The sequence below is a fragment of the Typopeltis vanoorti genome, chromosome 24, assembly GCF_054136105.1.
Source record: "Typopeltis vanoorti isolate ZY-2024b chromosome 24, IOZ_Tvanoo_1.0, whole genome shotgun sequence".
Lineage (NCBI taxonomy): Eukaryota > Metazoa > Arthropoda > Arachnida > Uropygi > Thelyphonidae > Typopeltis > Typopeltis vanoorti.
Genome location: NC_143572.1, coordinates 60,333,360 through 60,357,856, shown reverse-complemented (window position 1 = coordinate 60,357,856; position 24,497 = coordinate 60,333,360). Strand labels below are relative to the sequence as shown.

The 24,497-nt window shown below is 35.0% G+C and overlaps 1 protein-coding gene across 1 annotated transcript in view; it reads right to left on the bottom strand.

The window, feature by feature from the left end:
- Window positions 1-24,497, bottom strand: part of LOC150093276 (uncharacterized) — a 281,578-nt gene that overhangs the window by 15,029 nt on the left and 242,052 nt on the right. Inside the window, exon 2 of the mRNA XM_090414078.1 lies at window positions 9,073-9,127. Within this exon, the coding sequence (XP_090270204.1) occupies window positions 9,073-9,127 (55 nt within the window). The remainder of the gene's footprint in view (window positions 1-9,072; window positions 9,128-24,497) is intronic.

Sequence of the window (24,497 nt, the reverse complement as noted above, 5' to 3'; positions counted from 1 at the left end):
AATCCTTCCCGAATATGATATCTCATATTTATTATTTAGCAGAATCTTACCTGAATTTCAATTCCAGTAACACCAGTTTGACTTCATTTCCACTGATACTAATCTGCAATTCTGTTGATGTTAGCTTAAGTTTGTTGATGAAAACAATAAGAGTCAGATGACTCCCCATCAGATGTATCATCATATTTGCTTCTGGTTAAAGCCAATGTAGAATATAATATGTTGGCAAGTCCCAAATTGCCAATCTATCTTAATTTATTCAGTATTGAATCAGATACCTGAATTTCAAAATACTGTATTATTTTAGTTTTTAATTTCCTGTTCAGAGTTCTGTGGGATATCAATACTTGCTAGAGTCCTTAAAGAATATAAGTTGGTAACTGAGTACGTAATAACATATGCAAGTAATTAATTGTCCAGTTCAGGGTGTGATCACTATTTTGACAACTTTCCAATACTCTAGTCTTTTGTGATATGTTCTGTGTAGCTTTTGTTTTCCATCTCAGGTCTCTAGAGATTTTCTGGTCTTTGTGGTGTTTAACAGGTGCAGAGGGAAGCCTACATTGTCTTTCCTATACGAGTGTCTCTCATTCAGACCACAGGTGTATTCACATTTTGCATACATCCAGCAACTTTTTCGTAGAGATGAAGCCAGCTTAGTTCTTCAGAAAAGGGGAGGACTAAGCCACATAAGAAAACACACACAAGAAAGGAAAAGTTTGGGCTATCAGAAACACATATAAATCAGATCACAGATCAAGTTAACAGAAGTATGTGCAATCCCACAGAAGAAAGAACAAGAAACCAAAGGGTTGAATTATATAATATTTGATAATACCTAATTTAGAATTTTAATGTCAAACCATGGGTACATAATACTCAGATACGATATAATTTAATTATATTAAATGAAATAGTTATGTAATATTTTATCCTTCTTTCATAACTGTGATCAAACTAGCAGATATCTGAAGATAACAGTTTTATAATGGTGAAACACACCAATGAAGTGTTAAAGAGTTGAATAAATAATATCAATAAAAACAAACAATAGTATAATAATAATAAAAAAAATCAATCCCAAAAATGTGGGATTGATATCAAAAGGTTGATACCATAAGTGGACTAAGTACTAGATAATCTGGATGACTTTCAGACCACTGCAGTGGTCTCAGATCAGGTGACAAAAATATCTATAATCACCTAAAGATTTGCATCAACATTTTGCTGATGCTGGTTATAATTACGCATGTGATGTATCCTATATCAAAATACACATGTATCATGGAGATGATTTGCAGAAACAATGTTATTAAGAATTAATTACTACCTTCAGAAAAGAAATGTAGGATGTATGTGAGTCAGTGTTTACAAGCTGTAGTATTTTTGTTCCTTACAGCCATTTTGAACTCTACCTTCAGTATTTCATATTCAGATATACTGATTCAAAACAAATTTATGAATTACTTACAAACCAATATACATCCAATGAATTCAACCCCCCAGCTTTTCAAGAAATTTATTAATAGATCTTTCTCCTTAATTATTTGCCTGCACACAGTACTGTTGTCTTCAGGACCATTGTTAGGATATATGCTGCCCTTAGGTGAGCATTAAACTAAAAGATGTATAGAAAGATAGTGCATCATCTTTGTCATGATTTATGATCTATATGGATATTTAAGCAAATAAAGCATTGAATACTATGAAACTCAAAACTGGGGATATCAAATTGCATTCTATATTGTATAATGATGATGTCATTCACTTAAACATATGTGCTACAAGTTTTCAAAATGTATTGACCAGGTTAGTATGACTCAGCAATAAAAACACCAAATTATGAATACTGATAGGAAAGCAAAAACATCAACTGCATTCTTAATAGTGATCAATATAGCCAATAACATTTTAGAAACTTAGGTATAATTTTCAATGTAGAAGAGAACTTAAATAGAAATAATACAATTGGTAAGGCTGGTATTATAATTAGGAATCATTACCACTTAAAGTAAAATTTATCATAGGAATAAGTCAAAATGCCAAACTAGCAACGAACAAGCATATCTGATATACTGTTCACTCTTTCCTATCAATTTTGATAATATGCAAAGATCACAGTAAAAACATTTTAGCATTAATAGGTAATGGATCAAGAAAAATTATCCATTTTAATAAAGTGCTACTTAATTTTTTTTTAAGTATGGAAATCTAAACTTCCACACAGGACAATGGATCTAACTTGTAATTTTGCACAGAAGTTTTATTACCTTCTCTGAAGTATCTTGGATATAAGGAACAGAAACCACATCAATTTTCTTCATAAGAAGATAGAAAATGATGGATATAATTTATTATTATTTCTTTTCTGAGACAAATATCAATAATTAAAATGAAATCTAGATTTGACAATCTTAAATTTTTGCTGTGATCTTAATAGATAGATCAAGTTTAAAAAAAATAACAATAGGTAACTGATGGTTAAAAAAGCAATGTACCAACAACAGGATTGGCTTTATAAATATTGCAGAGAAGCACAAAATAGTCACTGTAAAAAAAAAAAAAAAAAAAAGGCAGAATTTGTTTTCAGATGTAAACAAAACCAACTGATAGATTTATGACAGTGAAGCTCTTTCATTAAATAAACACGAAGCCAAAAAAAAAATAAATAAAATAAAACTTTTAGCATTCACTTTTAGCAAATAGTTTGTTTCAACTCTGAGGTGTCACTAGAGCTATCTGATGTATATCTAAAATCTCTGAATAGTTTAATGTATTTCCATCATCATCATTACAAAATCTTATCTCATACAAGAATGCAACCCTCAAAAGAGGAAAAAAAATTAACTAATTTAATATGATGATACTGGATTTGAGGGGGAGAATTAAATTACCAATATCTTTAGGCATCCTCTTACCAAAGATGCAGTTTCAGTTTTACCTAAGGTTCTGGCTATGGCCTTCCTTTATAGCATTAACAGAAGAACCAGCAAAATTCATTCTGAGGTTGTAGACATTTTCTTTAAAGTTAAGCCTCTTCACTTTGAAGAGGCTTAACTCTGTAATCCTCACTGAATGTAAGAATTACAGAGGAATTTCTTTACTGTTTGAATTATTAATATTATTTCGAATTGTTAGAAACGATGCAATAAGTGAAACACAAACTGAACCACATAAATATCTTCTTGTGTGTTTTGTCCATTTGTATCTTCTGTGAATTGTTTCGTTGAAACAGAAATAGTATGGCTCAACAAATTTTTGTAGGGATTCCATGTACTAAATTAGCAAAATCCAGCAAGTCTCAGAATAACTTTTATATAGATGTACAGCATGCCTCTTTTAGGTACTTATGTATTTTTTGAAAAGCAACTAAAAAGAATATTATACAAAACTTTCATCATTGATAAGAGATTATTCTGCTTGCTAATATATCTCAAGAGGCCTTACACATCACAGATCAACAAATAAAAGTATTTAGATAAATTGACATCTTAGGATAAAGAATTAAAATATAAGACTAGGACATATTTTGCCAGAACTCCTAGGATGCCATGGATTATCAATACTCCACAAAGTAATATTCCATTGAGATTAGTAGTGGATAGTATCAGCTTTGTAACATAAAAGATCAAAACAACAATTATTAACCCTTTCTGACTTCATGGATAATTCCCCATCTCTTATTAAAAACTACCCATGATTTCAAAAACAACACAGCAAATATTCACTTATCATACCCTTCTACACTATCTGATCAAAAGTATCCGGATACCCCTCTGTATTTTGTAAACTGATGTCTAGATGTCACTACGACCTCACTTACCAGTATAAAAGGAGGCACGGAGCTGTGTGTTGTTCAGTGATAAGAAGTATGAGCAGAATGGGTGGATCAAGGGAGCTCAGTGACTTTGAACATGAACTAGTTATTGGTTGCCACATCAGTAAGAAATCTGTTAGAGACATTTCAACCCTCCTCAAGTTGCCCGAGTCAATAGTTGGTGAAGTGGAAAAGTGAAGGCACAATCACTACAAAACCATGGTTGGGTAGGCCGTGTTTAATGACAGGCAGGGACCATTGATCGTCGAAGAAGGTGGTTCGTGGAAATCACCAGACATCAAGTGAACCAATCACCTGACAGTTCCGAAGTGCTACTAACTGTACAGCCAGCACTATGACCGTGGGTTGAGAGTTGAGAGGAATGAGGATGCATGGTTGAGCAGCTGTCCATAAACCAAACGTTTCTCCCGTGAATGCTAAGCACTGCCTGCAGTAGTGTAAAGAGCGACTCCACTGGACAGTGGATAACTGGAAAAGTATGATTTGGAGTGATGAATCACACTTTACCATGTGGAAGTCTGATGGGAGGGTCTGGGTGTGGCGAATGCCTGGAGAACAATTCCTGCAAGCATGTGTAGTGCCAACAGTGAAATTTGGAGGAGGTGGCATTACAGTGTGGGGTGTTTTTCATGGAATGGACTTGGCCCTCTCGTAACACTATGCGGAAATCTAAATGCAGAAGGTTACAAGGACATTTTGACCCATTGCGTACTGTCTACGGTAGAAGATCAATTCAGTGATGACTGTTGTCTGTATCAGCATGACAATGCTACCTGCCATAAAGCAAGGTCTGTGAGGGAATGGTTTATGGATAATAAGGTTCCAGAAATGGACTGACCAACTGAGTGTCCTGACCTGAATCCCATAGAACACCTTTGGGATGAATTAGCATGCCGAATTCACTCCAGACCCCCAATGACCCACATCACAAACTGCTCTGGCTCAGCTCTTCAGAAAGAATAGGCTGCCATTCCTCCAGAGATGTTCCGACACTTGGTAGAAAGTCTCCTCGGCAGAGTTAGAACTGTGACAGAAGCTAAGGGTGGACCCACCCAATATTATGTCCACTACTGGAAAGTGTGTCACGGGGAAAGTCTGATTACAGTTTCGAGTAGGTGTCCGGATACTTTTGATCAGATAGTGTATATTCTTATACGGTTTATGATACTGTTTCTTTCTTTATGAACATTTCACTAGAATTATTGAAGAAACAATTTCTCTTTGGGCATTTTAAAATCATTTGAATTTGCTAGTGACACAAAATACTTCAAATGTCTAGATAAATCTTGTCTACTAGTGCTAAGTCTATCATCATCATCCTAAACAAAAGTTAAAGACTATTTACTGTATTTGCAACTTTTAATCCAGAAATGCAATTTTACAATAGTACAAGTTCATCAAATCTACATTTCATTCTAATGGTTATGAAGTCTATCTCAAAGGGAAAAAAAATATAAATAAACTATAATAACTGTTCTCTACTTTAAGAAGGCTACAGACTACATAAACAGTGTAAATATGCATAAAGTACACAAAAAATGTTCTAGTCCATTAAATTTATGTGTGAAAGAATATAACATTAATATTTTATTTTTCGTGAGAAACACAGTATCTAATCAGATTTGCTTTATGATTTCCAAATCATAAAAATATAAAGTTATCAAAATCATAGGCAAGATGTTAATGAAACATAAAATATTAACATATTTTAAAGATAATAATTTTAAGAGAAAAAGATATATGTTATTATCTCTTGCAGTGATTCTTTGGACTCTATGGAGCCCAAAGAATCACTGCAGGAGACCTAGACTATCCAAATAATATCTACTGTACTTCTCTCAAACTCACTGTCAGTCTGACAAAGTACTCAAACAGATTCTGGTAACTCAGAATCTGTTTTACTCATTCACTCCACTCTAAATGAAAATCTAGTCTTCATGCTGTTACTAATTACACACTTTCTCAATTTCCAGGGTTGACTCTTTGTTCTGCTCCCCCCCCCCCAATAACCAAGCAATGAAATATTTCCTCAGCATCAATCCTATATATATATATAAAATCTTTTAAATAAATGTTACCCTATATCCTCCTCCTTTTCACTTATCAACCAACTTTTGCAACCTATAAACTCTCAATCTATCATCACCATAGGAAGTATTCCAAAGACCACTCACTCTCTTGGTTACTTGCCTCTGGAACCTCCACCACCACCACCTCTTCATCCCCCAAGAAACCCAAGTGACCAGATCTGAGACCAATAATCCAGATGTCACTATACCAAGGCCTGATAACTTCATCATCTCTGCTTTTTAGCATATTCTTCAATAGTCAAGTAATACAGTGAGCCACCCTTGGCCATATCTGCACTATAGCTTCTGACTTTAAACTCCCTTATCCATCAACATCTTCCAAATCCCTAGATTCATCAATGTGGTACACACACTGATGGAAATGTACTCCAGGAAACTGATTGTTTTTTCATCCCAAAATGTACAACTTGACACTTTTCCACATTAAACTGATCATCATTATCTCTGCCCATATTGCCAACGTATTTAAATCAACCTGCTCTCTACATTTGTATCCTCTGCAAATTGTTTCATTGAAACAGAATAGCTCAATGAATTTTTATAGATATTCTAAGCACTAAATTTCAGTAAAATCCATCCCAGCAGTCTCAGAATAACTTCTGTCTAGATGAAAATCTCTACATTATCTTGATTAACCATTACACTACCCACTTTTGTATCAACAGCACACTGAATATTTTCCCAAATTAAACAGTAGTGGTCCAAGCACAAAGTCTTGCAGGACATCAATAGTCATCTGCTCTCTTTCCTGCATTCTGCTCATCCATCTATTCTTTAGTATTTGTCCATCTGTCACCCTCATATCCATGTGTCCTGTCAAATTCATTGCAAAATTTAGTAATAATGATATATAGCCATTCTTGTTATCCAACTCAGCCACAAAATCTCCCTCCACTCCAATAGAGTATCTTATCCACCTATTCTGTCTCTGACCAACTTTTCCATTATTTTTACTATTAATCCTAAGACATACAAATGTAAGACACTCACTAGTCTATAATTTGTTAATACAGTCTTGAAGCCCCTATTATGCAAGAAAACTATTTTGCCTTCCTGCATTCCCTTGGGACTTCATCGGTGCTGAGACTTAACTTAAACATGGTCAGAATCCCAATCCCAATTTCTTTGTACATTCTTGTAATATGCAAACAGATATTCCATCTAATACTAGTCATATTTGCATTGAGATTCTGCAATACCTTAAGTACTTCCAATTCATCAACCTCTTCACTTGGATGATAGGCACTAGTAAAGTGGTCATTCAATAACTCTACTATTTTGTTTTTCTTAACTACCATTAATGCTCATTTAAGTTATTCTTCCTTCTACTTGCCACATAGTGAAATTATAAAAAAAATTAAAAAAAAAAAAACATACATACATAAGGCTACACAGAACACCAAACTTGGAGCAAATTTTGGTTTGTAATGAAATTTGCCAGCAAAGGTTGTTCGATTGGTAGAGCCTCTGCTACTAATGGCTCGCAAATACTTAAGCAAGTTTGAGCGCGGTTAGTAGTTGGAAGGGGTTCAATCGTTCGATGCTGTTGGCACACTCTCCCTCGATGAGTCTTTGGACTCCCTGGAAATGTCACATAATAATAAATTCAGAAATTGATTTTTGCAGGTCTTATCAGAATGAGAAACCTAGCTCATATCTTGATACAAAATGTTAAAAACTAGTCCAAAAGACTAAGTTATTCTGTAGAAGAAGGGAGGAGGTCTGGGTCTATTTTCCACTAATTGAGTTCTATTTTGAAGAGCAGTTTCAAAAGAATGTCTTTATATATATATATATATATATATATATATATATATATACAGGGTGTTCGGGATAAATTTGACATATTTATAATTAATTATATTTTTCCGTAAGTTACATGTATTAACACACACTTCTCTTCATTTAAAAGTTTGGACCCTTCTTCATTCATATACAAGATGTCAGAAAGGATGGATAGCTGGAACCCACCTGAATCATGGAAGAGAATAACTTGTATCATGATGATTCGTGCCCGCCATCAAAATAAGGATATTACGACTGCTGCCCAATGCTCCCTGAATACAGTAAAAACAATCAGGAATGAACTAGAGACTTGCAATGGTGACTACGAGGATGTAGCAAGAAGAAAGATCCCTAGCAGACGATCTGATTGCGTTCGTACAGCAGAATTCCTCGCAAATCTGCAGGAACAGGTGTTGAAGAACCCTGGCATTGGAATTCGGGCTTTGTTCATGGAGTTGCTAACTGTAGTCAAGCCCTGGATAACAAGGGTAGCCAATGGTAGGCCGTATGTATGGCAGCAGGATTCGGCCCCTTGCCACACCTCTGGGAAAAGTCAAAAATGGTTGTCTGAAAATTTCTACGACTTCACCAGTCCAAATGTTTGGCCTCCAAACTCCCCAGACCTTAACCCCATGGATTATTTTGTATGGGGCGCAGTTGAAAAAGACACCAATCGCACTTCCAGTAATACAAAAGCCCAGTTAATGGATAAAATTAAAACAGTTTTTGCGGCCCTTCCCAGGGAGACTGTAGCATCAGCTTGTTCGAGGTTCCGAAGCAGAATTGAAGCTGTGATCGATGCTAATGGTAGTTATTTTGAGTAAATCTTGTTGATAGTATTGTAATTAACTCTGCCTGTAATGTTTTTTTGTCAATTCATTAAATTTAATAGATACAAAGAAGATTTTCTTTTTCCTTACGAAACTGTCAAATTTATCCCGAACACCCTGTATGTTAAAGATACCAAGCTATTTTAAACCTGGTTTTTACTCCATTTCCCAAGTAAGAAAACAGACAAATAAGTCAAGTTTGCGTCTGCACGTAATGCAAGTCTAAGTGACCCGTAAAGTAGTACAAGTCGAGGCAACTCGTTGGTAAAGTTGGAATAAGCTCTGATCACTATTTTTAATATTTACCCTTAATGCAAAGCCCATCTCTTTGAGGAGATGTATGATGCTATGCATTAAAGGCAAGGGGCAACTACCCAGACCGGTTTCGACCTTTATGTGGTCTCATCAGTGGGAGCCAGGCTTAGAAATACCAAGGTTAAGTAATACAGAGCTTATAAGTATTTTATCAAAACAAGTTATATATATATATATAAATTACTTTAATGCTGGATGAATACTGTTTACTCACCATGGCTTGCTCTATTTTATTGTCTATTGCAACTGTACTAGTTCCAGATGATGTACTGCAAAGAGAGAAAAAACAAAACATCAAGAGATGGGCAGGTAAACAAAGGTTAAATAAATTGATTTGCTTACTTTTATGGGAAAATATAATATTCAGAAATCTTATTAGTAATATTTAGTGAATAAAAGTTTCCTTAAATTTTACTGTGATGAGTCCCCAAACTTCACAGCGGTGTCATGTGATAATAATTTGCAGTTCTATATAATTAGGAGTATGAAATTTTATTTATTACAAGATTTTAAGAAAAGCAGCCAGTTGACTATATTTTACTTCTTGATAGTAGTGTAGATGGCAAGGAGGGTCAGTGGAATTGAACCCCCCCACCCTAAGTAATTTATCTATAATTTCAGACTGTTATGCTGAATTTTTGACAAGCCTGTGCGTTTTCGAGAACCAATTGCTAACTGGATATCTACATACAAAGTAGCATCATTAATGGGAGGGGGGGGGAAATATAAGAAAATAAGGAACAGCACATCCATACAAGAAAGAATACTTTTGTGTATGGATGCACTGTTCCACTATGATAAGTTTTTCGATAGAATCCAGCACGAGAAGGAATATCTATAAGCACCATACCTTTAGTTTAGGTGACAATTTTGCTTTTTCACAAGAACACCGTGACAAGCTATAGGTTTGAATATAACCATGAGCATATAAGTTTGTGAATGTCTTTAGGTGGCTGATGAATTCAGTAGCTAATGTGACACTACCACCCTGCTTATTGGAGGCCTGAAGTGGCCCAAAAGTCAGTTCCATGTTATCTAGTCTTTAGCTCGCTTGTGATACCAACCTACTTTCTTTTTAAAAACGTAAATCCCATCTACAGAAAGTTTTCACCTTTTGTAGGTGAGAATTCACATATTATATATATTATTAAATTTATCAACAATATTTCTGTTATGGAGAAAAGCATTTTAGAATCATAAGTGCACTCTCTTTAAATAAAATTTATATTTAATAAGCAAATCGCATTTCTCACTTCTTATTCATCTATATAGAGACAGATGGATAATGAAGTGGAAGCTTGTAACATGATTATCACATGAAGAGTATGCGCTTGCAGAACTAACTCAGCTGTTATATATATACTTTCCTTATCACTTGAGAAGAGAAAGTTTTTGAGTAGATCTTAACACATCCAGTACTGATAAATAAACTGAATAAGATGAGCATGAGAAGCATTTGTACCACGAAAAAACCTGCTTGACCACTCCTTTCACTCTATGAAATGGTGTTCAAACAACTGTTTGGCATAATGCCAGAAAGAATCTACACAACAATTTGGGAATAATAGCCACCTGTGTCAAACACTTAAGTACATGAAAAACTAAATCACTGGTGGGGAGGGGGGGGATATTTAAAAATTAACACCAAGAAAATACTAAATAAAAAATAAAAACAAAGAAAAAGGCTGGTACATTGGGTATAACTGCGAACTTTGAACAAACACAAAAAAAATTTTAGAGTAACATTTCTCTTCACAGGCTATTTAGAAAAAAAATAAAAAATAAAATAGGGGATCTATTTCGGGGATGACCTTCAAAACAACGGAACGTCATGCACAAGTCTAGACAGAAACAAAGAAGTAAGCGAACCTCGGGTTTGCAAGTTGAACCGCGTAATAAATTACATCCTAATTCTGCTAAGCTGCCAAGTCCTATGCTTTCGTTCTATTCATTAAGTAACAAAGGAATCATGGCTAGGAGTCTAAATCGACGTGTAGTCGAGAGTCAATATCATATTGACGATTTCTGCCTATTTTACAAATGATTACCGGTAAAAGAAATGGAGAACGAATAATCTGGAATGCTAAAAGTGAATTAAATCACTTTTAGTTTTGTTATTTGCACTTGCTGTCTATCACTGAGGAAAGAATGGCTGCGATGCAGGTGGCAGCTTCTAGGGAGGTCATTCACCGCTGATGTAAGCTCCTCCCAAAGTAGTGCGCACTTTTCTCTTCTTGCGTGCTTGACGGAATCAGTATATGTGTGAAACAGAGCACTCTTTCCCCAACTTAAACACAGAGGTAACTGTACCTTTTCGATTCTAATGACTTGTTTTGGAGAGAAGTTTCGGTTAAAGGAACAGTTTTATGGCAGCTAGGTAATCATGAACTACTCGTGACAAAGGCTTTTTAAGCATACACACGCGCGTTAATTCGGAAAAAACAAAACTCGAGTGGATTTACTTTCATCTAAGATTTTTATTGTTGAAGTATTAGCATTTATCTGGCGCACCCAGTTATTCAAGAGATGTTCTTCCTTTTTTCCTACCTCTACACACACAAAGCGCACAAGAAGTTTTACAATCCCTCGAGACGAGACTGCTCTAAATAAACAAAAAATACAGGCTTAACTAATGCCACTTACTTATATATTTGAAGATGCACTTTACAGTTTGTAAAAATAATAAACGTACCGATATTTCCTAAGATATTCCATTTCCCTATCGTGCGTCTTCATTAACCGCAAGCATCTTTATAGAAGTGCTTCACAACAGTTTTAAGGATGACATGTCGCTGTTCAGAAATAAATCTGATAAGTGGAATGAACAAAGCAGATAATTGTGCATTTTGCGGTTGCTTAACAGGGAGGGGGAAAAAACCTCCATTCTGTGTGGTAGGTAACTAAATGAAATGAATGACTCGAAAAGTCATTTGTTCATCCTCATCCTTGAAAAACACTCAACTTATCTGGCAGAGTTCCTCCAGTTTAGTAACGAGGTTAGTTGCTGCTAAATAATACTTCCATCAACAGATAAAAGAGATACGCCAAACATAACTCTTCTAGACCAAGTTAGCAGGTCATTTCCTCCCTTGGCAACCGAAGCAAGGAAGCTGAACCAAACCCACGTCCGTACTGGTACACAGCTGGATCGCCATTTCCCAAGGCCAGCTGACAGATAGGTTACTCTCAAGGTCGGTAAAGATGGCAGGCTCTCTGACCAACAAATGTCTGTTGAACAGAAATAGATATGCGTGAAACTATTTCGTGCAATTGGAACAAATTGTAAGGAGAGAAAAAAAAAAAAACTGATGAATTACAAATAGCAAGATAGATACCATGCTATCCGCGACAGCCACCTTGTTACAGAGCCAAGTTTTAAGTATTTCGAAGTGATACATTACTGCAACATCAACATGTAGAGATAAATACTGTTGAAGCATTGCTGGAATGAGGTCGAAAAGCCTGTGAAAATTTATGTGCGGGAAAGTTGTAAACACTTCCCAACAATGACTTTGTAACCTTGACCGAACAGAAAAGTGCTAAAAAGTTATTTGTTAGTAATGTAGGCACAATACTTTTAATCAATTTATACCAAACTTAATCATTACCTCTAGTTTGGAAACGATAAGATATATATTTCTTCTAAATAGGTCACTTACTCTAGCGGAAAGACAAACGGAAACGCGCACAACAAAGTATACGATAATCCCGTCTTTCACCTGAAAACAAAAGCAGAAACATATATACTGTATGAAGTTGTTAGGGACTATCGATACGCAGAGATGATAACACGCTGTATCTACGGTTCGATATCTTTTCACTGCAGAATTATATACGCTTAGCAGGTAGAGAAACCGAACGATACCCTGAATGACACGTCACTACTGGTTTACTACGAAACAAGCAGATATCATCAAAACCCCGTACGACATATTACATTACATTATGGCGAGACCACGCAATTCTAACCTCTACTGTCAAAACCCAAGCTATCTAAGGATGCTTATAATTATCACGTACTCACAAGCCGAGTTTTTGCCTCCTCCGAGACTCGGACTGTCCTACTTGCGGCGGCGGTTCACAGTATTAGGTGCATGAGCGGCGTCGCGTCATGGCGAAGGTAGAATTCAAAATGGCTGACAAAGAGCTGAAGGGGAACGTATATCAGCGCCAGATAGCGGAGTCGTACATGCGCGGCGTCCTTGCAATGAGAGTTGGTGAGCATTAGCGTAAGCTAGCTCGCACTGGCTTCGGCGTTCAGGACATTTATTCGCCGACTCTTTACTCAAATAATTGAGGTAGTGGCAAGTCATATATTATTTTCATAAATCGATGCACTGTGCAAGTGATTCATTAAGAAAAGAGGATATGTACAATCAGAACCCGATAAAGAAATAATACACACAAATTTAGGAATAAAAAACACCATATATGAAAATAGTTTTTTTTTTTTTTGGAGGAGGGGGGGGGGGTAAGAACCATGTGTGTAAAAGAGAAGGCATCTTCAAAAATAGACAAAATGTTCTAATAAAGTATAGTCGAAAAAAAAAATGAAGCTCAATTTTTTCCTGCTGTGTAAGCATCAGTAAAGAAAATCCCATCACTGAAAACAAAGATATTCTTTGCATCAGTGAGAAACATCCTTACTTGGCAGATACAGAGTTAAGTTGCTTGTGGGAAGATGTAATGGCGTCTGCACTTTAGGTCAATGATCTGGAAGCTCCCACCCTTTGTTTTTCGTCGTTTATCAACTGCACGTCAGATCTCCTGCATGAACTTTCTACAGGACACAATGAGACGTTTTAAAATACAAAAATCTCCACAAGCATCACATAAGACTTTTGCTAAATATAGGTTTACTCTGGAGTTAGAATGCAGTATTGCTGATCAGTTTCTATATTTAGGGTATCTACTGGTTGGTTTGCTGTTCAAATCAACTACAGGCGAATTGTACTGTCTGTAAATTGTGTGTGTTCTCAAGCCGGTTTGACTGTTTCAGAGAAGGAAATCGTCCTGCTACTGCAGAACGAAACTAGTTCATAGTTCACCTTAGATGAAGTGCTAATAAAGGTTTATCCGAGTTAAAATTCGAACCTAAGTCTGAAAATTACTGGGAAATTTGCACACAGCATGTGCTATAGACACTAAGTGATTCCTTCCTCCACACATCGTATTGGAACGTGATATTATCGTCTAGTGAGATGGTGAATTTTATTAGGGAAGTCCTGGTGGATATTGAAATTAGTGTCACAATTCTACAGAGACGCTGGGGAAGGGGGGGAAGAAAATGACAGTGAGAACTTGCTAAAAGAAAGGAGGAATTGTACTTGTGTTACTGACTGTATTTATCTATCGAAAAGTTTTCATCTGATTTTATTCGTTTACTAGATTTGGAATTAATGTAGTTATATTTAAAAGATATTCCAGTAAAAATCGATAGCTGCAAGTTTAGTGATTAATGGTGAAGAGTGTCACCGTAAATAATTAATTATCATATTTTAACTATTAAGGCGACAGTATTCTAAAAATTCACTACTTATTCATTTCCAATTTCTCAAAATATGTTACGTTCTCTGAAGTAACAGGAGAGTACGATTTCCAGATTACATAAAAATATTTTATATGTTCAGCAGCACTGCGCATTTGGTAGTGTTTACGTATTCCATTTAAGGCATAGTTATTTTGTAGTTCTGCCAGACGTCTAATATAATTTATCCGGAAATCGCGTATTTTAGTACTCATTTACAGATCTGTTCGTCTAAGGGAATGGGAAATAATTTCTCTTTTTCTCTCTCTCTCTTTCTGTATGTGTACCAAACAGACTACGAAAAAAAAAAAAAATATATATATATATATTAAAGCACAATGAACTTTCAGTCAAATGGCTTATATATAGTGGTGAGTTATGGAAATTTTAACAAAGGGCTCGCATCGTCGAGAAAAAAAAAAGGCTAACTTAGCCCATATAATACTTATATTGCGACTTTGTAGAGCTTCTGACAGATATGATAATTCTTGTAGGATATCAATCATTAATGCTAGATCTTTTAAAAATTCCAAATTGAGAAGTAGGTTTTAAAAGCCCTTATATTAATCGTTTGATGCAAAATGCTTGCATAAAGCTGGATAATTTCTCTACACAGCAAGAGCCATTCGTAAACTGCAAGCTGACCACCGTGGTCCAAACACACAGTCGATCTTCAAAATTTCGATACCAAGGTCTTTTGCAATCGTATTTAATTCTCGTTGATTTTTTGGTGATCGATGATAAAAAGCATATAATTTATCCATAAATATTTCAAAATGATTTATTTCTTTAATGTTTTTTTTTTATCGATGAGCTACGCAATGCCAAATCACAATGTCGGGAAATCTTTTTAGAAGTTTGATTGCAACACCTGATTTGTTTCCTAACATTACACTAGCTCCATCAGAACAAAATGCATGAGATGATTTTTTAAATAGTTATCAGAAAATCCGTATAAATTTAAAGTAGCATATATACATTCCACGGTAGTATTTTCTAGTTCTACAAGATTATTAAACAAGAAGAACAAGGGGCTCGCAAATTGGAGAAAAATTTAACAAAGGGCTTGGGCGAGCCCTTTGACACAAAAAAAAAAAAAAAAAAAAAAAAAAAAAAAAAAAAAAACGATACCCTAGCAGCTACTATTATGAGGAAGGACTCAAGCTATGCAGGATAGTACGAATTTTTGAGACGACGAATATGAAAAGATTTCACTGGCGTTTATAAAGCTTTTAAAGGTATAGATACATTGAATTACTATAATATTTTTACATTTTCCCAGGAGATGTGCTGAAAGTGAGTTAGCCAATCTCATACAATGGCATAATTTTTCCTCCTGCAAAACAGTCGGATAACAACAAACAATTAACAAAATTTTTAAGGGAAAGAGTAGTCAATCACTGGAAGAAACTTCCAGAAAGTAGTTTAACACTATTGTACTGTAGCGGCTTAAATAACTTCTGTGTTGCGATTTTTTAAATTTTTTTATTGAGGTAAATGGATTGTTTTATTTCATTTACAATGGGAATGGCTGTATGAGATTAAGAACATTTTGTTTCTAAGATCCTGTTTGTGTCCCAACTCAATGTGGTGTATAAGCTTTGTTTCCTTGCATCGGATTTAATACATATTCAGGTTATGACAGATTTAGTTCTGGTCACAAAACCTGTACAGCACTATATGAGTCCAGGTAACTTATATATCATTCCGATGATATTTAGTGCGCAGCAAAAATAATTTCTTTCAGATACATGCAATTGTGGACGTGTTTAAACAAACAGCAATGGACTATTTTCAATAACTCGCTGTCTTAAACAATGGCAAAAGCTACTAAAAAATCAACCAAGAGCGACACAGATAAATATATATTAGACTATTTGTTTGGGATCTCAAACACTTCTGTTTCTACCTGTTAATGTTAAATTAAGGAAAATACCAGTTCATGTATCCATATCTTGTTTCTAGCTCCCAATTATAACTGGTGGAAATTAAAAAATTCAATTCTCTCATGAGCTTATTCCTTGAATCACCAAAAAATTTAAAATAATGTAACTAGACTATTGGACATGACATACAATAACAAACGTTTTTATTACTGAAGTAAAAATAGGGAAATCCTAATTTAAACAATTAAAGAAATGACTAAAGAAACAAACGTAATAACCACAATAATAAGTTTTAATAAGTAAATATTTCGTTCTAATTATCTCAGGACATCATCAATACGATTAAGTCAAACAATACTAGGAATAACATAGAGTTAGGGCGCATGATTACAATGGAATCCCAATATGCGTGCAGTAGCGTGTTATAGAATTAAATTAAAAGATATCAGGAGGGGAAAAAATTACAGTAAAATAAAATAACATATATAATAATTATTTTACACAATTTCCCATACTTTAGGAATAGCAAGAACGTCATTACGGTTTAGATTTGATCTATGAAGTAGGGCTTAAGCACTTTCTTTATATAAAAGTTCATGTTTATATAAAGATCTATGTAAAAGTTTGGGCTTTTCCCAATGGATCCTATGGTTTGGGTTTTTTTCAACCCAACATGAATTCAATTGTAATCATGAGCCCTAACTGTATGTTATTCATAGTATTGTTTGAATTAACTGTACTGACAATGTCCTAAGATACTTAGGATGAAATATTTACTTATTATGAATGCGAGCACCTCATTTGATAGTATTTCTCGTTTTGAAGTCGAATTCAGTTTAATCACTATGTATGTATGTATACTACTGCGACCTGTGGTTATTACGTGTGTTTGTTTAGTCATGAATTTTCCACAGGTTTCACTGTATAATAAATTAAAGAAATGTTTTCGTATCAAAACAGTAATAGTATTATCAGCTTCTCTTTTTCATAATTGAAGGACGCGTATTAGTAAATACATTCTTGTTTTGAAATCACTTCAAAGTAGCAACACATACAGCTTAAGTTAGTTACGAAGGAGAGAAGTATACTAATTGTAATATTAATATCAATGAAACCATTAATAAATAAAAGATGTTCTCAAGCGAATCCGAGTATATCCAATTATGTTAACACAATTTACAATTAACAGGACTATTTTCTTTCCCCTTGTTATGTTTAACCTGCAATATTTGTCAGATGAATGCAAGCACCTCATTTGATAGTATTTCTCCTTTTTTAGTTGAATTCAGTTTAATCACTATGTATGTATGTATACTATTGCGACCTTGCAACTGTACCACATCTGATTCTATTCATAGTATGAAGAACTGCTACCACTGTATTTCCTGCCCGCTAACTCTAATGGATAATAAGGCTTGCATTTAGTTATATTACATTGCACGGCGCCAAAACTCAGAAGGCTTAATAAGGTTTCTTTTAATCTCCGAAACTGCTGGTTTTCCGCTACAGAAGCGAAGCAGCAAAATGGGATGCTTGAAATAAGCTTCTCGCTGCAAATGATAGGTAAATTCTAATTAATATCAGGTGCCGAGAAGTCCGTTCTAGTTCCTTAAATCGTAAATTTATCTACATGTGCTATGTACTCTACCGAGTTTGATAAGCTAAAATGAGTGAATATTGCAATAGCTGAATAAGGTAATTCAGATACACCATTACAGGGTTTTAGATACTACATAGAGTGTAGCACGAAAAACGCGTTAATATTTCTAAAATCTTTACATAAATTTTTATTTTTTTTTGTACATTATGGTCTGTCTCCACGGAAACTTCCATGATGGCAACTGATCTACTGTAAAAGATAGCATTCAGGATGTCAACAATACTCCAAATCACAGCAGGCTAATTAAACTGGATAAAAAAATGAAGTTAACTTATCGCAACGATAGGCTTATCAAATAACTACGAACATGGATTCATCAACTGATCGCTACATGTAGTCTTCGCTAGCGAGATAAAGAGACCCACTAGTCATCGTGAATCGTTTCTATAACACTTGCATATTCAAGGTCAATGAGGTTTGCTAACAAGTGGCAAAAGTTAAATAACGTGATTATTAGCACGTGATTTTTTTTTTTTTTTGTAGACAAACAGAAAATGTTATCTAGGCATAACCAACTCAACAGAATGTTCACATAGCCTTAGGCTGTGACGTGACGCGAGACTTGACAGTTACTTCTAGATCATCTGGTGTTACACTTGTTTTCAATGGTCCTTAAAATTTTTCCCTCCGTCACAGAAGTAACAATTAAACCCAGAATGATGATAATATAGCGTGGTTACAAGAAACGCAATAGTTCTGGTTATTTTAAAGGCGCTGACTCACTACTGATGGCACAACATGTAGAGGTAAAGCACAATCGGAGCTGCTAACCTATTAATACGAACAGCAAATTGTGTACATGTTTGCGTAGGTGGATGAAATGAAAAAGTACGCCTACCAATTTACGAACTACTAACACGTTCAATGAAAACAAAACTTCACATTCGTAGAGGAAATCTTAGTAATGTCTACATTAAAGTAAAAGAAATTAATTTTAACTCGATTTTAAAATATCAGATAGAAAGACCGTCCCATATTTAAAGCATTTGTTATCGCACGAAGGAAAAGGAGAAATGCAACAGAACGCTGATAAAGGGCTAGTCTAAGGAAGAGGGCCTGGCAGGCACCATCCTTGCTTTCATTACATTGGACGAAAACTGTCTGTAGCTAAATAAACACACATTCCCAACATTTTAAGTATTTTTCGTAAGATTACGATTGGTTTCTGATTATTTCCCATTAAATACTTAGTAGTGAAATGAAATACACCTGTTTTAACCCAATGATGAGTAGAAAGTGTATCCGCTCTCCAACCAAATGGGAGTTGAACCTATGGTTCAACTCCCATCGAGAGCATGGATGTTTGTGAATGTCTTTAGAAGGAAGATCAATTTCACTGACCGGTGTTAGACCACCACCCTGCTTATTGGAGGTTAAAATTTCCTTTAGAGGAAGGATTTCCAAATTATTTAACCCTCTGTCCATTCACAGTTAATGTCTACAGGTTTACATTTCATAGGAGCGGATCCACAAAAAAATAAATAAATTCAAGGATAACGTCATAGAGAAAGGTACACGAGAACAGTGATTCATAATTAATCATTTTTTCACACGAATCAAATTTCTTGACGTAAAAAAAGTTTTCAAATGTATTATTTTATATTGAAGCCATACGCTTAAAAATGGTATCACATCTACACATTATACTGGATGGAACAGCAATACAAAACGAAGGACACAGCAATGTCGATAACGACCTTGAAACCTGGTTCAGCAAAAATTAACTATTCTGCGTCACGGAGTTGCATAAAGAACTGACGTAAGGAGAGCATGCAGAATAAACAGGTGCGGAGGAAACATTACATATATGTATGTATCAACGAACCGATTTTTCTTTACAAAAATAAAATAAATAGTTCAAGTGATTAATAAAAAAAAATAGCTACAAAAATGTTCCATTTTGGCAAAGATCAAGTGCTAACGTGTTTGCAAGCATGAGCATCACAGATTTGCAAAACTCCAGAAATATGAAATCTTGTTTCAGGCAAGATAAACGCATTACAAGCATGACTAGCCAACCTCGGTACCTCGGAGAGAGAAAGTTTCTGATTGGCTGACCAATGTCTCCAAATTAAGGACAGCAAAACCTGAACTGTGTGTGTAGGGGGTGGGGGGGGGATAGTATACCCTTCAGTCCTTTCAAGCAATTCAATCGCTGAACAGTGGAAAGAAACCATTCCTAAAACTTAAGACTGCTAAATTTTCCAGAGCCCGTGGCAGAAAACTTCGCTCTTTTCAAAGATAGCAAATGGAGAAATCAAAAGCGTAGAGGTGATATTGCTAAAACTGCAATATGAAACAACAGAAACATCTCTTTTCAGCGGATGACTCATTTTTTTGCTGATTTAAACCATCATCCATCTTCTGACTAGCAGCAAGAGTACCATTATCGTATCGTCGACCTCGCATCAAAAAACCGTTTGGATAGAAACCAACTTGGCAAGTCATCAGTAAGTGTGTATACTAACGATAAACCATAATTAAAACAAATCGGGAAGGCGATTCTATTAAGTTTCAGATGTACTAATATTTTACAACGGAACTTTTTTGGGATGAAATACAATCTTATTTACTTATGTAGTCATCGTCCAGGAATATATTTAATTGGTTCAGCTTTTAAATATGTTCAGATGAATAACGTTTCTTCATTAATTTTCAATAATTATTGTAATTGGTTCCTGCAGAACTTTGTTTCTCTAGATATTAATCTATTTTGTCCATTTGGCTGGAATTGCGGCAAAGCAACTAAGCTATACACACAAGCATTCATCTTAGCAGCGTGTGTTCTCCACGATTTGAGGGAGGAAAAAACTGCTATTCCAGTCTAATACATCGGGAACATTTACAAGGTTCTTCAACTGAAAGTGAGTTAGACGGTTTTGTGCGGTGGCAACTTTACAATTTTTTTTTTTCCTTTTCCAAGAAAACTCAATTCACCGAGTATCCTCCAGGCGATTCTCCCAGAAAAGAGAAAAGCTAACCAGAAAACAAAAATCACAGACAAAATCAGAGGAGAGCAATGATTTGATGACTAAGTATGATCTGATCTTCGAAGAGATGGCTTGAAGAACCAAGACTGGTAATAGCCTTGAATTGGAACTATTTCCTCTCCCATTACGATCAGCGATACACCTTCAGAAGATAAGTTTTTCTGACTACCATAAAGGTCAAATTATAAAGCGAAATATTTTGTTCAAATTCGCTATTTGTGAAAAATGCACCACTCACTTAAACTTTACTTACAACTGATAGTTTGAGAACACAAAAGAATGTTTAAATTGACTTGAAAACTCAATTTCAACATTTTCCAATGTGACTACAGTTCTTCTAACGTAATTTCTAATTACTTATTTTTCAAAGTTACTATCTATAATGAAGGAATTTAAGCCATTTCAATTTACATGACTAATGCTTGAATCATACATGCAGCGTTATGACTGCTGTCAGTTATATAAATTGAGCTTTTAAAAATCTTAGATATTAAAAAGGATTTTTTTTTCTTCTGTGCATGAACGAAATGACAACAAAGTTCACAAATGGTAGTCGTCTAGTATAGAAACTTATTATTTTAAAGAGGAAAATAGCATAAACATTTATTCATCTACACATGTCACAAACAAAGCCCGAGGATCTCCTTGACTTACGAGGTGCACTAAAATTTTAGTGACATATTTCAAAATAAAGGCATTCGTATCATTCTTACTCTTAATTTCTATAGTCTTCCTCTATACACAAAACTGCTATTGCAATAGAAATCATTACCGCAGAATGTGATAGACTTCTAAAGCAGACAGTTCGAAAATGGTGAGTCCACATTATGTTTTTTTATTGCTTGGAACATTTCCTTCTATTCTCTGAAAAGTACGTAGCATGTAATAACATTTTATAAATATGCCATCCAGGGCCGGATTTAGACTTGCTGAGACCCCCTACTGTTTTTAATTACATCAGCTGGTATTTTTGTTTTTTTATTTGATGCCCCGGCAGATTGCGAGGCCCTAAGCTGTAGCTTTTTTAGCTTATACGTAAATCCGGCACTGATGCCATCCTATATTCCAAGAGTGAATTTATTCGTGTCCATTGCGCATCCATCCAGACGGAATCCTGCCTTGCATCTCGTATTAAAGACAAGTGACAGAGTCGGCAGTTTGCATTATATTGCTAATGTGAGGGATTTAATCCCCCCCCCCCATCCAGTACGGAAGTGGTATGATCCTCTCCCCATTCCGAGAGACTTACAACCAGAATTTTAGAATAAATGCAAACTTTACTGCCACACAAAACGGCAAAGGTCACGTGATTCAAATGGCTTCCAAGTTTACCGACGTCGAGTTTTTTTTTTTTTTTTTTTTTTTTTTTTTTTTTTTTTGCACATAGCGGTTTCTGGTTGTTTTCTCTCGGAGCTGTGTATTTGCCTCACTTAATTCGCCACTTAAACGAAATAAAACCTGTTCTGCTGTATTATTCTTGAGCTGTTCTCTGTACATTCATGCGTACATGCGAGATGATTTCATTACACTATTAAAATATGTGGTGCCATTTCAACCACACTTCAACTAGAGTTCGCCATTAGATTTTTATCTTGAGTTTCTTATGTGATCTATACAATGAGTAAGTTAAAAAAAAAAAAAAAAAACGGAGCATATAAAATGTTCAATTAGGATTTTTTTGTGTGCATCCGTTATAACCTTGCAACAATCTTTCCAGGTAAAGCGGTCCACAAATAATGAAAAACTACCTTGGAACAGTCATTACCGACAAGTCGGAGATAAACTTGACTCCCCCCGCTCGAGGGAGCAGAAGTGGACCACCTGGTGATGAGTCAGCTAAGTGGTATGGCAACAGTAACTGATGGAATGAATGCTATTGCAATTTTAATTATACGGAACTACTATTTTAAAATCGGCACTCGGGGTTTCTACAATAAACTGCACATTAACAAAAATTAAACATCCTGGAAAATATTTTCCTGACAAATCTCAGAAACGGGTGTTATTTTTTTAAATTGTAAGTATTAAGGAAAAGGTGACGGGAAAATTCGAATACCATAAAAATTCGATGTGGTCTCTAAAAATTTGATGACCATCGCTGGAAAGCTTCTCGCGCCTTCTTGGAACGTCAGTCAGACCAGAAGCGATTGCCATACCTGGATCATGACTCACTGTTTTTTCCCAATAGCTCATATATACTGGTTGATTTTTTCCCTCGGGGGAGCGGGGAATGGTGGGCTCTATAGTTTGTGCACATCGATTAACAGGTAGTAAACAGAGAAGCTTCCATCCAAATAAAACACTTAATAAACAGGCAAAGGATGCAGCAAAAATTGAACATTGAACCTAGCATTTCAATGTTCAGATCGAACTTCACCGTAACGTTCAGAAAGGGAAACAGTTCTTTTTCTGAACATGAATATCAAAATCATGACAAGACAAGAACTACAATATTACCGAAGAAATTCTTTATTTAAGCAGTGGTAGAAACAATAAAATTCACACAACTGTGTTTTAGGAGTTTTTGGCAACTGAGTGTATATCCAAAGATAACACCGGAAAGCGATGACTAGTAAGACTTATTTAGTGTCAAGGTTAGACTAAAACGGACAACAGGCTGTAAGTAGTAGTGATTGTAGTCATTTTAGAAGAAAGGAACATCTTCAACATCTTCTGTGTGAATAACCTTTAGTGAAAAAAATAATAAAATGGAGTAATCAACTAAAATAATGTCTTCGATACTTTCGATGTTGTTCACATAGTGTATAGGTGTTAAAATTATGCTACTACAGTAAAAGGACTTCTCTGCGAAGTATGCATAAGGCACAATCAAGTCTTCTTTGCGTTTAACAGATAAATAAAAGAAATGATCTGATTGTTTTCCAGGAAAGTGCTAATTATGAATGATATATAATTAGCAGTGCCACCCAAGCAATATTTCTTTCTATGTAGTATAATAATATGTACCCCATCCTGCACATTGGAACAAATAAGCTCATTACCTTTTTCTCTAGTTTTTATAAGGAAAAAAAAAAAAAGAATACATTTTAAAACAGTTTTCTAACTTTTAATGGCAGCCAACTATCGAATAAGATTACCTAAATTTATTTTCTTGATTTCTTGTTTTACTTCGGATATTCATTAACTGATGTTAATCAAATGTTAACGACGTTTCACCAAACTCTCGTTAAAACTCAGAAAAGTTTTAAGCTTTATTGGCTGAACAAGTACTAATCACCCAATTTCACAAATGGTGATATTCATTCGTATAACGAATTCAATAGAAAATACGTGATTTCGAGCCTAACAAAAATTTTACCCAGATCTGCTAATGAAGTATTTGGCGTTATGGTCCATATCATTATACTTTTAACATTTAATAGTAAAGAACTATATTAAAGAGTCATTTCATGTGACAGAGTAATGCCAAATAGTATTAGAGGATACACTTTAATGACAAACCATTCATATCAAATATCACACGCCAGTATACCAGGTGGAAGATGCGAGGTCCAAACACATCTCCAGATGGCATTCTTCCCAGGTATGAACGCAAATAAGTCTATTTTCCGTCTT